Source organism: Peromyscus eremicus, chromosome 22, assembly GCF_949786415.1.
Source record: "Peromyscus eremicus chromosome 22, PerEre_H2_v1, whole genome shotgun sequence".
NCBI lineage: Eukaryota > Metazoa > Chordata > Mammalia > Rodentia > Cricetidae > Peromyscus > Peromyscus eremicus.
The window spans coordinates 7371364-7388167 of NC_081437.1; the positions used below are offsets into that span (position 1 = coordinate 7371364).

The 16804-nt window shown below is 38.6% G+C and overlaps 1 protein-coding gene across 1 annotated transcript in view; it reads right to left on the minus strand.

The window, feature by feature from the left end:
- LOC131897735 (probable serine/threonine-protein kinase DDB_G0281745) overlaps positions 1-16804 on the minus strand; it is a 49330-nt gene that overhangs the window by 24630 nt on the left and 7896 nt on the right. Inside the window, exons 3-4 of the mRNA XM_059248725.1 lie at positions 12844-12959; positions 5563-5704 (exon numbers count right to left, since the gene is read on the minus strand). Of these exons, the coding sequence (XP_059104708.1) occupies positions 5563-5704; positions 12844-12959 (258 nt within the window). The remainder of the gene's footprint in view (positions 1-5562; positions 5705-12843; positions 12960-16804) is intronic.

The window sequence follows — 16804 nt, forward strand, 5'->3', positions numbered from 1 at the left end:
GGAGGCAGAGCCAGGCGGATCTCTGTGAGTTTGAGGCCAGCCTGGGCTACCAAGTGAGTTCCGGAAAGGCGCAAAGCTACACAGAGAAACCCTGTCTCAAAAAACCAAAAAAAAAAAAAAAAAAAAAAAAGAGAGAGAGAGAGTAAAATAAAAACATCAAACCATGCCCCCTGGAAACCACAAGTCACAGTCTACAATGCATGGAAGTAAATCTAAGTCATACAGAAGGGAGAAGAAGAGAGTGAGTAGAGGTATTGAAAGGAAGGCAAAGCCGCCAGTGAACCAGAAAGAAGACTTGTTACAGGCAGAAGGGTGAAGTTTGGTCTCCAGCAACTTAGCTCCATGCTGGTGCCTCACCTCAGCCCGGAAAATTCTTCACTCTTCCCAATCCCCCTACTCCTTCCCAGCCCACAGATAGCTGCCACGAGGGAGAGATTTGTGTTGGAAGAAAAGGGATTCTTGGGAAATAGAAACGGTCATTAAAAGTCTCCCAACCGGGCTGGAGGGATGGCTCAGAGGTTAAGAGCACTGACTGCTCTTCCAGAGGTCCCGAGTTCAATTCCCAGCAATCACATGGTGGCTCACAACCATCTATAATGAGGTCTGGTGCCCTCTTCTGGTGTGCAGACATACATACATACAAACAGAACACTGTATACATAGATAAATAAATAAATCTTTGGAAAAAAAACAAAAAACAAAAACAAAAACAAAAAGTCTCCCAACCAAAAAAAGCCCAGGACCAGATGGTTTCAGTGCAGAATTCTATCAGATTTTCAAAGAAGAGCTAATTCCAATACTCTTCAAATTGTTCCACACAATAGAAACAGAAGGAACATTATCAAACTCTTTTTTATGAGGCTACAGTTACCCTGATACCCAAACCAAACAAAGATGCAACAAAGAAAGAGAATTACTGACCAATCTCCCTCATGAATATTGATACAAAAATACTTAACAAGCAAACCAAATCCAAGAACACATCAAAAAAATAATCCACCATGACAAAGTAGGCTTAATCCCAAGGATGCAAGGATGGTTCAACATACAAAAATCTGTCAATGTAATACACCATATAAACAAACTGAAAGAAAAAAACTACATCATCATCTCATTAGATGCTGAAAAAGCCTTTGACAAAATCCAACACCCCTTCATGATAAAGGTTCTGGAGAGATCAGGAATATAAGGAACATACCTAATCATAATAAAGGCAATTTACAGCAAGCCAACAGCCAACATCAAATTAAATGGAGAGAAACCCAAAGCGATTCCACTAAAAACAGGAATAAGACAAGGCAGTCCACTCTCCCCATATTTATTCAATATAGTACTTGAAGTTCTAGCTAGAGCAATAAGACAACAAAAGGAGATCAAAGGGATAGAAATTGGAAAGGAAGAAGTCAAACTTTCCCTATTTGCAGACGATATGATAGTATACATAAGTGACCCCAAATATTCTACTAGGAACTCCTACAGCTGATAAACACCTTCAGTAATGTGGCAGGATACAAGATAAAAAAAAAAAAAAACAATAGCCCTCCTATATACAAATGATAAACAGGCTGAGAAAGAAATCAGAGAAATATCACCCCTTACAATAGCCACAAATGATATAAAATACCTCGGAATAACTCTAACTATACAAGTGAAGGACCTGTATGACAAGAACTTTAAGTCTCTGAAGAAAGAAATTGAAGAAGATACCAGAAAATGGAAAGATCTCCCATGCTCATGGATAAGTAGGACTAACATAGTAAAAATGGCAATATTACCAAAAGCAATCTACAGATTCAATGCAATCCCCATCAAAATCCCAACACAGTTCTCCACAGACAAAAAACCCAGGATAGCTAAAAGAATCCTGTGCAATAAAGCAACCTTTGGAGGCATCACCATCCCTGACTTTAAGCTCTACTATAGAGCTATAGTAATAAAAACAGCTTGGTACTAGCATAAAAACCGACATACAGACCAACGGAATCAAATTGAAGACCCTGACATTAATCCACACACATAGGAACACCTGATTTTTGACAAAGAAGCCAAAACGATACAATGGGAAAACGAAAGTATCTTCTACAAATGGTGCTGGCATAACTGGATGTCAACATGTAGAAGATTGCAAATAGATCCATATCTATCACCATGCATAAAACTCAAGTCCAAGGGGATCAAAGACCTCAACATTAAATCCAGTTACACTGAACTTGATAGAAGAGAAAGTAGGAAGTACTTTTGAGCGCATTGGCACAGGAGGCCACTTCCTAAATATAACACCAGTAGCACAGACACTGAGAACAACAACTAATAAATGGGACCTCTTGAAACTGAGAAGCTTTTGTAGGGCAAAAGACACTGTCAATAAGACAAAAAGACAGCCTACAGAATGGGAAAAGACCTTCACCAACCCCACATCTGACAGAGGGCTGATCTCCAAAGTATATAAAGAACTCAAGAAACTAGACATCAAAATGCTGAACAATCCAATTTAAAAAAAGGGCTAAAGAGCTAAACAGAATTCTCAAAAGAAGAATCTCAAATGGCTGAAAGACATTTAAGGAATTGGTCAACACCCTTAGTCATCAGGGAAATGCAAAATCAAAACGACTCTGAGATACCATCTTACACCTGTCAGAATGGCTATGATCAAAAACACGAATGACAGTCTATGTTAGAGAGGATGCAGAGCAAGGGGAACACTCCTCCACGGTAGGTGGGAGTGCAAAGCTGCACATACAGCCACTTTGGAAATCAGTATGGCTATGGCAGTTTTCTCAGAAAATTGGGAATCGATCTACCTCAAGACCCAGCTATACCACTCTTGGGCATATACCCAAGGAATGCTCAATCATATCACAAGGATACATGCTCAACTATGTTCATAGCATTATTCCTAACAGCCAGAATCTGGAAACAATCTTGATGCCTGCCAACTGAAGAATGGATTAAGAAAATGTGGTACATATACACAATGGAGTACTACTCAGCAGAGAAAAACAATGACAGCATAAAATTTGCAGGCAAATGGATAGAACTAGAAAATATCATCCTGAGTGAGGTAACCCAGACTCAGAAAGACAAACATGGTATGTACTCACTCATAAGTGGATGTAAAGCAAAGGAAAATCAGACTGCAACCCACAGCTCCAGTGAGACTACCCAGCAGGGAGGACCCTACGAGGGACGCATGATCGCCCAGCGAAGGAGAAATAGATGAGATCTACATGAGCAAACTGGGGGCGAGAAGGGGTAATGGAGGGCAAGGGATGGGGGACGAGAACATAGGGGAACGGGAGGGTTGAACTGGAACAGAAACCAAGTGGGAGAATAAGGAAATAGAGATCATGACAAATGAAGACATCATAGGAATATGCAGAAACAAAGTGCTAGGGAAGTTCCCAGGAATCCACAAAGATGATCCCACCTTAGACTACCGACAATACTCTAGAGGGTGCCTGAACTGGCCTACTCTGGTGATTGCATGGATGAATACCCTAAATGTCATCATAGAGCCCTAATCTAGAGACTGATGAAAACAGATGCAGAGATCCACCACCGGGCACCAGGATAAGCTCCAGAAGCCCAATCGATGAAAGAGAGGAGAGATTCTATGAGCAAGGGGCATCGAGATGATAATGGGAAAATATACAGAGATGGCCAGCCAAACCAGTGGACATGCATAAACTGTGGACCGAAAGCTATAGAACCCCCATGGCACTGGATTAGGACCAAGGGACACATGAGACAGTTGTTTAGCTTGAACTCTTTAGGGGGTCCCCAGGCAATGGGATTGGGATCTGTCCCTGGTGCATGAGCTGGTTTTATGGAGTCCAGTGCCTATGGTGGAACACTTAATGCTGCCTTGATGCAGGGATGTGGGTCTTGGTCCTGACTCAACTGAATGTACCAGGCTCTGCTAACTCCCTATGAGAGACCTTGCCTTGGAAGAGGTGAGACTGGGGGGTAGGTTGGAGGAAAAGGCTGGGGTGTGGGAAGAGGGAGGAGAGGGAGATCTGTGGTTGGTATATAAAGTGAACAGAAAACCTTTTAAATAAATAAATTAAATTTAAAAAATATCAAACCATTATTCAAGTCAAACCATTATTCCATGGTAACTACAGAAGTTATAAATGAAGAAATGTAGGCTTCTTGAATACTTTGTAAAATAAAATCCCTTACATTCTCCTCTTACATTATTATCTCCAATGGCAAATATTAAAAAGAATGAAAAGATTTGTAAGACTCAGACCTTTGACTTTGATGGCAGTCCCTAGAATCAGCTTATGGCATTCAATTGAACTATATAATACAAAACAAAGTCTGCGAGGCAGAACCAGGTGGATCTCTTTGAGTTCAAGGCCAGCCTGGGCTACAGAGTGAGTTCCAGGAAAGACGCAAAAGCTACACAGAGACCCTGTCTCAAAAAAAAAAAAAGTCTGTGGCAAAATAAAATAAAAAACAAAGAAGTAACAACAAATACACAAAGTCCATGTAAACATATCCAATGTAAACTAAAGAGTATCTATTTTTAGAAAGCCCCATACTTCATTTTTTGCTTTTTATTTTAAAATTTATTTTGTTTTTATGTGTACGAGCGTGTTGTTGTCTACACGTATATTATTGCCCCAACTGTATGCCCATTGTCCACAGGTACCAGAAGATGGAATCCGATCAGTACATGTTCTTCATGACTGAGCCATTTCTCCAGACCCATCTTCATTATTTTAAATGCCGGCATTGGGAAAGAGTTCACTTTGGGGCTACATAATGGCTAAGTCCAAAAACTACTTGTTCCCTAAGTTTGCATAAGGACCTATGTTTGATCCTCAGAAACCACATAAAGAGCCAAAATAAGCACAGCACACTTGAAATGCCAGCGCCAAGAAGTGGAGACAGGAAGATTCTTGAGGTTTGCTGGTCAGCCAGTTTAGCCTAAACCACAAGTCCCAGGCCAGTGAGAGACCCTGTCCAAAATGATACAAAAAACAAGACCACCAGAAGATAGGTGGTACAGGAAAATGACATGAGGCTATCCTCTGACCTCAACAAGCATGTACACACACGTACCTGCCTACATATACACACAGAGACAGAGTTCACCTTGACCTTGGAAACAACAGATTTATAAGGTTAATGAATATAGGCTTCCAAATCTCACTCCTGCACTTTTAATCAAGTATACAATAATTTTATATGAAAATATTTCCTATTTATCTTAGAATTTTTGGGGTGTGTTTTTTGTTGTTGTTGTTTTGTTTTTTGAGACTGCGTTTCTCTGTGTAGCCTTGGCTATCCTAGAGCTAGTTCTGTAGACTAGGCTGGCCTTGAAGTCATAAATCTGCTTGCCTCTGCCTCTCAGTGCTGGGATTAAAGGCGTGTGCCACCACCATCCAGTCCTATCCTAAGATTTATATCAGTTTTGTGGCAGCAGAAAGATTATGCTAGTAAAATAGCAATTTAAAAATAAACAATACAGTATAAAAATTGACAGCATCAAAAGCACAAATATGCTGGTAAAAAGACACTTCCACTGGGAGAGAAGACGAGTCAACTGCCTACCAGGTTTGGCAGGGAGAGGGTCCCCAGCTGCTTTGACAGTCTTGATAGAGAGCTGTTGATTGGAGATGGACATGCTTGGCCTGCATTGCTGCTGCTGCTGCTGCTGCTGCTGCTGCTGCTGCTGCTGTTGTTGCTTCAGGGCCTATAAAGAAAAACTGGTAGTAAGAAACAAGCTGGTTTTCAGTGAGGGACATCTCTTATGGCGAGAACTACTCTGGCATCTATTCAACACAAACAAAAGCCTAAATTTAACAAAACTGACACAAGCCTATAGGACCTATGGAATTTGGGTACTTTGGGAGGACAAGATTATTCCATTATATACAGCTGTAAGGAAAAATCATTAGATTTTCTTCAGAACTTAAAAATCAGCAGCAAGGCAAGGGATTTACAATCTTCTAATTGAGAATTACACACTTTTATCATTTCTGAAAACAGAATTCTAAGCATTGATTCTATGGAAAAGAGCAATTATCTGTATTATTTATGCTTCACAGGTGTTACAGTTTAATAAGTATTTGTATTACCTTGAGTAAGAGTGAAGAGACTTGCCCAAATGATAAAGTCTTAGCTACTTACAGCAATGAAATAAACAGAGAGCAAAGGACACAGCAGTGTAGGTTCTAACAACAGCAGTTAGTTCCTTCTGGCCATTTTAGCTCATTTTTATTTCTAAGAGGTTCTTAATTAACAGAGTTAACACGATATTATTTAGAGTGACCATTTAAAAAGAAAGAGGGTCTGGGAGATGGCTCAGTGGGTCAGAGGTGGATCCCTAGGACCCGTACCATGGAAGAAGAGAAGTGACTCCCAAAAGTTGTTCTCTGACCCCCATGTGGATACATGTGTGTGCAAAGACACACACACACACACACACACACACACACACACGCACGCACGCACGCACGCACGCATGCACGCACGCACAGATAAAAAGGGCGGAGGAGATGATTCTTGCAGAGGATGCAGGTTCAGTTCCCAACACCAACATAGCGGCTCTGTGTGTGACACTATGCCTGTCCTACAAACAATTTTCAATAAAACAACTTTTAAATACTTTGAAATTCACATTTTTTAAAATGTTTGTGGACTCGGGGCCAGGAATGGTGGCCCACATCTTTAATCATAGTTTTCAGGAGGCGGAGGCAGAAACTCAAAATCTTTGAGTTTCAGGGCAGCCAACACGATACAATAACAGTCAATCTCAAAAAATTAAAATTATGAGTTCTAATCCTTCAGAAAAAACAAAAAATACATTTTTAAAAATTATTAATTTAAATTCAAAGCCAAATTCTTTTTTGACTATCACTTAAGTTTTAATGGGCAATCCAACTGCACTGGTCAATTTATTTTTACTTATTAAACTTCTTCATACACACTTCTACTAAATATAGCACTACTTTTGTGCATTTTGTGAACAGCACTATTATCTACATACTGTAGTCAAACTTCTCTAAGAATATGCACAGGGGCATGAGTGTAGCAGTCAGAGGCTAACTTGCTGGAGCTGGTGTTCTTCATCATGTGGGTCCAAAGGACAAAACTCAGGTCACTGGGCTTGGCAGTATCTCTATCCAGTGATTTATCTCATTGGCCCTTAGGATTTAAAAGTATTTTTTAGGCATTATACAACTAAGGATATTTTCATGTAAGTATGTACTGTAGGTAAAGTGTATTTTACTTCATATCTTTTCTTAGCACCCTGGACAGTTTTGTGTCTGTTCACATGTTATATGTATAACCTTGGTATTATATGTCTATATACAGCCTAAGCACCAAAAAATGAGAGAAAAACTAGTATTTGCGTTTCATGGACTAGATTAATCCATTTATTTATCATCCATGTTTCTGCAAATGCTTTAAGTTTGTTCTTTGTATGGCCGAAAACAAATGACATTGTATATACACTGTTTATCCAGTTGGGACACCTGGGTGGATTCCACAACTTCATTACTGGGAATGCGGCTGCAATCAACACTGGATGCAGGTGTTCCCGCCAGGGTCCTCGGGATCTGTGACATTAACACCGTCAAGGTGACAGCATCTAGTCTCCTCTAGGAGACAAATGCGGGACAAGTCCGTGAGGATTTCTAGACTGGGTTCACTACTTTGAGAAGACCCTCCACATCGTAGGTGAGAGCAGCTGCCTCATGTCTTTGACATCAACGCAGACCTCTCATGACAGGCATGTAAATGAAAACCAGAACAAACTGTTCCTCCCTTAAGCTGTTCAGACAGCGCTTTTTTCCCCCTGGGGGAGAGGGTGTCACAGAACTGATACCAAGCTACTTAGCTGGGTTATAGGTTTATTTTTATTCTATGAGTATGGGTGTTTGGTCTGCATGTGTCTGTGTACTTGTGTCTGTGGAGGCCAGAGAGTGCATTAGATCCCTCTGGAACTGGACTGACAAGCAGTGGTTAGCCAGTTTGGGTTCAGGGGATCGAATCTCAGTCCTCTGCAAGAGTAGCCAGTATTCCTAACTGCTGAATCATCGTTCTAGCCTCCCAATTTAAATCTTTTGAGAAACCTCTACTGATTTCAGAAAGTCCTTGCATATGCCCTGGAACTGTTTCTCCTTGTTCTTCTAAATGTTTCAGGTTTTATATTAGGGTCTTTCCATCCATTGGGAGTTAGTATTTCTGAAAGGGATCTAATTTTGTTCTTCTACACATGGATAAGTAGTTTGCCCAGAATCATCTGTTAAGAGGTTGCCTCTTCTCCGCTGTGGATTTACATTGCATGTCCTCTATTCAGTTGCATTGATCTGTATGTATGTCAGTGTCATGGTTTTGTTACAATGGCTCTGTAGTACAACTTGAAATCGAGTACAGTAATGCTCCCAGCATTCTTATCGCCTAGAATTGCTTTGGCTCTTCATATTCAGGTATTACGTCTCCATATAAATTTTAAAGTTGTTTTCTAGTTCTGTAAGAAGGCACATGAAATTTTTGTGGAGACTGTACCGAACTTATACTGAACATATATATTTATTTCATCTGGTAGCACCATCATTCACAATAGATATCTATCCATTTTCTAGCATCTTCAATTCCTTTTTTAGATGTTGAAGTCTTAATTTTCTTTCTTTTTTTTTTTTTTTCCCCACGAGACAGTTTCTCTGTGTAGCTTTGGAGGCTATCCTGGAATTCACTTACAGAGATCCATCTGCCTCTGCCTCCCAGTGCTAGGATTAAAGGCAGGCACCACCAACGCCCAGCTCTTTCTTACATGTTTTAAGATGTTTACTGGTTTTAAGGTTTTTACAGATTTTACATTTTATTGCTGTTTTAAAAGAGAGTTTAAGTACTATACTAATTAAAGGTAGAGAGGGTAGACATACTTGTATCTGAGTTTAGTGGAAATATTTTGAATTTTTTCACACTTTGTATAATACTAGAGTATATTTATAGTATATAACCATTATTATGTGGAGGCACTTTCCTTCCATTCAGAGCCTCGTGAATTCAACACTATGGAACAAATGTCAAATTTTGTCAGAAGTCCTTTCTACATACATTGGGATGCTTAATTTCTACACTAGGGTGCATTTATGTGATGTATTAGACTTGTTAATTTGTGTATTATGAAGCAACCCTGTAGCTGATGTTTTACACAAATTTTCACGGTCACACAGTCTTATGTATAATAAGCTGGCTATAAGCCTGAGGGTGACTGAACTGCTTCTCCTACCTTCATGTCCTATGTGCGGGGATTACAGGTGTGTGCCACCGTCTTGCAGTTTTAAGTTTTACGAGATGCAATACCAGGCTTCATGTATATTAGGTAAGCACTCTGCCAAGTGAGTTACATCTACAACCCTTGCTATGTTCTTGAATATGGCCTGCGAGTATTTTATTGAAAATGTTTGTATGTATGTTCACCAGGAAGACTGTCTATATAACACCCCCACCAACCCACACATCCTTCTGCGTGTGCATGTATGTTTTTCTGTGTCTGTTTTCAGTATTGGAGTAATATTGATGGATTTACTCTTTCAGGCAAACTGATGTTTTTCCCTGCAGCTTTCAAGACACTTTCTTTGTTCTGTATATTTAATGTTTTGACAGTTAATGATATGGGCAGGTTCTCCTTTGTTTACTGTTCTAAATGCTGCCTGTATCTGAGTGGATATCTCTTTTCACAGATTATTTTCCATTATGATTTTCCTGGAGATATTTTTTATGCCTTTATCATGAATTTCTTCTATACACAGTTCATTGATTCTCTGCTTTCAGAGAGTTACAATCATCTTGAATGCTAGTTTCTTATTAACTTATCCTTGCCAGTGCCTGGATGTTCCAACCGCTTAACTGTATCCTTCAAGTCCTTATATTCTGCCCTCATCTTTGATATATTCTACTGGCTTTCAACAAAGATCAGCCAGTGCTTTGAACCCTTGAGCATCTCTCTAGACCCTAAAACATTTTAAGATTTAATTATTTAATTTTATATGTGTATCTTAAGTATATGCTATGTGTGTGCAGGTGTCTGTAGAGGCAAAAAGGAATCAGACCCCTGGAATTGGAGCTAAACTGTAAGTGATCTGATGTAGGTGTTGGAAACCTAGGTCTTCTGTGAGAAGAAAAAGCACTCTTAATCAATGAGCCATATCTTCAAACCCTTTATTTTTGTTTTTAGTTATAGGTAATGTATGCATTTGTGCACATGACTACAGCACCTATTAAGATCAGAAGAGAACTATGACTTCCCTGGAGCTAAAATGACAAGCAATTGTCAGCCAGTGCAGTTTCTGGGAACTAAAACTGGGTGTTCTGTGAGAGCAGTATATTTTTGGTTATTTCTTCATCTCTTAACTGCATAGCACAACCTTTTACAGCATAAGCTTCTAACCCTCTACAACTGTCCATCTTTCACAAATGTTTATACAGTCCCCGAAATGATTTATCTTAGACACATATGAGTAACAAATATATGCAATATATACAAATTATATGATAAAATTTATGTAAAAGTTAGGCCGTTTGCTATTTCTTACTATTAATAAATTGTTATGCTAATATTTTTCTGTGTATCTTTCTTAACATAAGCACTAAACTGTTTAATCACATGTTCATGAAGCATGAACATTTAAAATTTAATAGATATTATAAAATTTTCTCCAATAGAGCTATAGTGGCTGGGTATATAGCTCAGGGACAGAGTACTTGCCTAGCACGCACAAGGTCCTATATTCAATCATTTCTATTTAATGATTGTTTTTTACTACACTGCATCAGTATATGAGTAGCCATTGTCACCTTACTTGTCAATTCTCGATATAATACAATCTCTTAGTTCATAGCAAATTATGAAACTAAAATTATGTTATTTAATGTTTTCCTAATTACTTGTCAGTTTGTATTTATTGATTCTTCTTGGAAGAAGCTGCTATATAACCCAGGCTGCCTTGAAATTAGAACCCTCCTGTTTCAGCCTCCTGAGTACTGGGATTATGTGACTATGCTACCAGACAAAGCATTTCAAGAATGAAAAATAAAGAAAAAGAAGGGGGGGGGGGACAGCCTGGAATACATATTGAGCCAATCCAAACAACACAGCAAGGTGTTATCTCGAAACAAAAACAATCCAAAGCCAGCTCTTTGAAAATTCCAATAAAACAGAAAATTCAACTGGCAATTAACACTGGGAACAAATAAATGAACAAGGACAAATGAAAAACAAAACATTATATATCTTTACAGCAGTACATGCAATAAATCAGGTAAAAACAATATTTACTTCTTTTTTAACATACATTTATGTATTTATTATATTATGGAGTTGGGGGGGACATGTATATGGAAGTAAGAAACAATGCCAAGGAGGTAGTTTTCTTTTCCATCATGTGGGTTCCAGGAATCAACTCAGGGTTTCAGGTTTGGGGGTAAGTGCTTTTACCGGCTGAGCAACTTTACTGGCACAGAAATGGACCATTTTCTAAGAAAAAATCCCCAAAATTGATGCAAAAGGAGACAAATCAATTGACTAATATAATAACAACAAAGAACAGTATAATTCAAGGAAAATGATTCTTACGTACTATTTATTCAACCTAGGGAGTAAAGATAATTTCTACAACTTTCTCCCCAAATCTAGAATAAAATAAACAACTCCACAGTTTATGTTATGCTGTATTTCAAAACTGCACTACAATAGAAGGATACTGCAAGACAGAGTCTTGCTACTTGTACAATCCGTGATGGTTTCAAGCTCTTCCCTCCCGACCTCAGCCTCCAATGTAACAGGATTACAGATGTGTGCTACAAAACACAGCTGACTAGAAACTCAGTTATTATTTATTTATGGTTTTTTCAGACAGGGTCTCTCTGTGTAACAGCCCTAGCTGTCCTGGAATTCACTTTGTAGTCCAGGCTGGCCTCAAATTCACAGAGATGTGCCTGCCCCTGGAGTGTTCTTAAAGGCATGTGCCACCACAGCCGGCTTAAAAACTAAAATTAAAAAAAAAAAATTTGCACAAGCTATGTAAAGAATAAACACATAGGTTCTATTCCATTCTTACAATTAGTGCAATATTAGGAAATCTAGCAATATGATTCTATATATTAGATTAAAAGTAAAAAATCTACCTGATCATTACAATAAGCTCCAAAGCAAACAAACCTGAGGATCGGGAATGTGGCTCAGTGTGAGAAGTATTTGCTCAATGAGTGATGAGTTTCATCCTCAGTACCCCCAAAACAACCAGACACACATAAGAAAATCTCTGAAAATGTAAACACCTATTCATGATTCAGAACACATACCTTAGCAAACTAGGAAAAAATCTGGGTCTTCAAAACCATTTTAAACCCTACATACAATGGGTGATACATACAGAGTACAAAAATTACTAACAGCAAATTAGCAGATTATGGACATTTACCCTGTAAAGACATGAATCTAAAAGCTTTCAATAAATTTTCAGTAATTAACAGAAGATTTGATGAAGTGTTTTATTGAAAAAGGACCTCGATACATCATTGTCTATTACACAACAGAACTAAAGGCGTGAAACACCATGTAGCTCTCATTATTATTATTATTATTATTATTATTATTATTATTAATTATTTGTTTTGGTTTTTTTTTCTAGACAGGTTTTCTGTGTAGCCCTGGCTGTCCTGGAACTCATTCTGTAGACCAGGCCGGTCTCAAACTCACAGAGATCCACCTGTCTGTCTCCTGAATGCTGAGATTACAGGCATGTGCCACCACAGCCCAGCTTTCCTAATTATTTTTAATTAGATTATTCTTCTGATAAACAGAGACTTAATGCTTACCTGCTTCAATGCCTTTTTGCTGTGCTTCTGTGATGGAGAAATGACTTTACTTGCTGGAATGGTAGGTGATGGGCAGCCTGACTGGGGAGAGGATGGCTGTGACAGTCTAGATGATACTAGGGAAAAATTGACAAGGAAACATTTGTTATCAGAGTTGTTATCAGGCACCACTCCTTCCCCAGATCATATGCTGCTACCTGTTAACAACTGTGACCAAACACTTTAGGAAAGGATCTTCTCTTTGGAGTTGTCCTGCAAACAGTCTCCCTTTTCAGTTTATTTCCTCAGAAAGTTCTAGTGCAGGATGATAGGACGGGGAAGGGGCGAGTATTAGTATAGATTACTTCTCATTGTTAAATATATGAGAAGTGATTAAAGAAGCCGGAAGTCATGTAAATCATGTTATCAAATTAGAACTGTAGTATCTGTGGTCCTACGGTAAACTTGAAAATGAATAACAACAACAACATGGTGGGAAGTTATGAAAAGTTTAAACTGAAGACAATAAGGCCATTTCTACTTGAAAATTCTTGCATTGTTTTCACCCTGTCATTCCTTCCCTCATGCCCCAAGTTTTAGGTTTATCTGTTCAAGAGGGGTTTTGAAGACTTCTCTACTGGAAACAACCACTTCCTATGCCATCCACATCTGCTTTGCATAGCTGGAAACTGACTACACTGAAGTCATGGCAGGCCCATGCTTATGCTCTATAAACTTTAACATTATGTGAGCACATTTAAAATTTTATTTTTTACATCCATGCAATGTCTACTGCCCACAGAGGCCAGAAGAGGGTGTGGCATCACCTGGAAAGAGGTTACAGATAGTTGTGAGGTGCCATGGGGGTGATAGATATTAAACCTGGGTCCTCTGGAAGAGCAGCCAGGACTCTATTGAGCCACCTCTCCAGCCCCATTTTAAAGTAAGGTGTGTGTGTGTGTGTGTGTGTGTGTGTATGTGTGTGTGTGTGTGTGTGTGTGTGTGTGTGCATACGCACGCACGCATGATCACAAACACATATGTACACATCTGAGGACATTGCCCATGGAAGCCAAAACAGAGCATCAGATCCTCTAGTGATGGAGTTATAGGCACTGTGAACAGCCCAATTGTGGATGCTGGGAACCAAACTCATGTCTTCTACAAGTTCAATGAATACATCTTATGTTAGTTAAGGAAAAAGACGAAAATTGTTGGTTCAGACATCTCATGTGAGAGCAAGGAAGTTCAATTTAAGAGAGGAAAGAACCTAGAGATGACTCTTGAAGGATACATTTTGCCTAATATTTTCTTTTTAAATACTTGACCTGAAAACATTTATAGCAAAATGGTATTGCATGGTTAAGACCATGAAGATTTAAGACACATTAAGTATGTGCTCCTAGATATCTGACACAAAAATAAGAAATATACATAGTGAAATAAGCAACGCCTAGAGTACAACATACCACTTTACTCTTAAATGTCCTAATAGTAAGACAATTTAACTTTGGTTCTGTATCCTTATCTTCATAAATATCATGTTTATATACATGGGAAGGAACTGATATAACAATCAGCTTTAAAAAAAGCACCTATAATCTACCACAAAAAAAAAAAAAGAGATTGAGCTAAATATAGAGATGGCTCAGAAGTTAAGAATGCTTACTGCTCTGTTTGCCAACACCCACATCAGGTGGCTCACAACTGCCTGTATGGAACCCCAGTTCCAGGTCATCTAATATTTCTTTCTGGCCTATGTAGTATATATATAAACAAATGTAAGCATGTACACATACACATAGAATATGTTTTAAGAAAAATGAGCTAGGTAAATCTTGAAATGACTGAGCAACAGAAGGAAAATGTATTCTCAATGTGTATTAGATGTTGACAAACTATAAAATAAAACATAAAAGTATTTAAGGTCATTTGCCTGTTTAAAGTGTACAATTCATATCTGCAAAACTATGCAACAATTACCACCATCAATTTTCACCATCCCATCCCAAAGAGCACATGTGTTGGCTGGCCACTGTTCTACTCCTCTACTTTGCCCCTAATCCTAGCCAATTACCTACCTACTATTTGTCTCTATGGATCTATCTAAGGTTCTATGTTTGATATGATGGAATAATAAAATGTTCTGTGAGTGAATTTTTTTTCAATAGTGCAATCTTTTGAAGATTCATTTACATTCTGACAGGAATACTCCATTTCATGGTTGAATAACTATCCATTCACATTTTGTTTATATTCATCAACTGTCAAATAAGAACAATATTGAGAACAACACTCTTTCTGTATATATACTTTCAGGTGGGGTTGCCCCTGTCTTTCTTTGTTGTGTTTTTTGAGACAGGGTTTCTCTGTGTAGTTTTGGTGCCTGTCCTGGATCTCGCTCTGTAGACCAGGCTGGCCTCGAACTCACAGAGATCCACATGCCTCTGCCGCCCAAGTGCTGGGATTAAAGGTGTGTGCCACCACTGCCTGGCGCTCCTGCTTTCTTTGTTTTTTTTTCCTTTTTGTTTTTGGTTTTTCGTTTGTTTGTTTTTTGAGAAACAGACCTACAACTATAGCTTAGCTCTCATTCTGTAGTCTAACTCCTGGTAATCTTCTGGGATTGTATGTGTGCACCAACCTGCTTGGTTCAGCTTCTTAAACATTCTTTCTTGCTCTCCCTCCTGCATGACTCCATGTTTTGTTTGTTTGTTTTGCGTGTGTGTGTGTGTGTGTGTGTGTGTGTGTGTGTGTGTGTGTGTTCTGTCTTATTGGGTTTGTTTGTTTGTCTGACCTTTGCTTTTTTTTTGTCTACTCTTGGGTTTTTTTGGGGGGTGGGTAGTGAACATGAAGTAGGGTGGGTAGGTGGGGCAGGAAGATCTAGGAAGAGTTGGGGGATTGGAAAGAATATGATCAAAATGTATGGTATGACAAAAAAAAATTAAAAATCAAACAAACAAAAGCCCTTGGATTTGGGGAACCTAAATTCGTGTTTGCACGCCTCATTATCCACAGCTCTCCAATTTCTTGAGTTCAATCCAAGAAGGAACTGCAGGGTCTTATGGTAACTCTGTGCTTAATTTTCTTGAGAAACTGCTGTGCTGTTCACGAAGTGATAACAATTCTAGCAGGAATGCAAGAGGGTTCCACTTTCTCTATATAACTGACAGCATGTGTTGTTATGTCTTTTTTATTTGGTCAATGATATGACAGAGAACATATGAAAATACAAGGTAAAACTATTAATAATCAACTGTGTTTTTTTTTTCCCAAAGCCTTGTAAAAATTTTGTAATATATATTTTCTTACCTCTAAAAATTGCCTAGTTACAAACAGCAAACATTCAGAACTACCCTACTAAAGAATCTAAGAATCATACTTCATTGTCTTAAAAAGACAATGAAGCTATCTGTAATAAGCAAGACATGCCGGGCGGTGGTGGCGCACGCCTTTATTCCCAGCACTTGGGAGGCAGAGGCAGGTGGATCTCTGTGAGTTCGAGGCCAGCCTGGGCTACAAAGTGAGTTCCAGGAAAGGTGCAAAACTACACAGAGAAACCCTGTCTCAAAAAACCAAAAAAAAAGCAAGACATGTTGACATGTTACTTGGAAGGTTCTTCCTTAAGGTAAATGTCTTTTCTAACAAACAAAAGCACAAAACTATCACTAAGTCAACTCAAATATATGGTGAAAATTATAGGACCCATCAATAAGGGCTTAAATTATGGTAAGTTCTAGTCTCATCATCTATGAAACTTAAAACACTCTTCTTTTCAAATGCTTCAAAGTGCAAACGAGACTTAAACACATGCTGAAAAACCTCTCTTAAAATTCCCTTCTACAATTTAGTAATAGCAAGCAAGTCTTTCTATGTGCGTAAAACTATATTAGGTTTATTTAACAAGATTTTGATCAACTCTTCTATCTTCTAACAAAAGTATAAGTTCTCTTTTCTATTCCAAGCTCCTGAAATTCTATTTCCA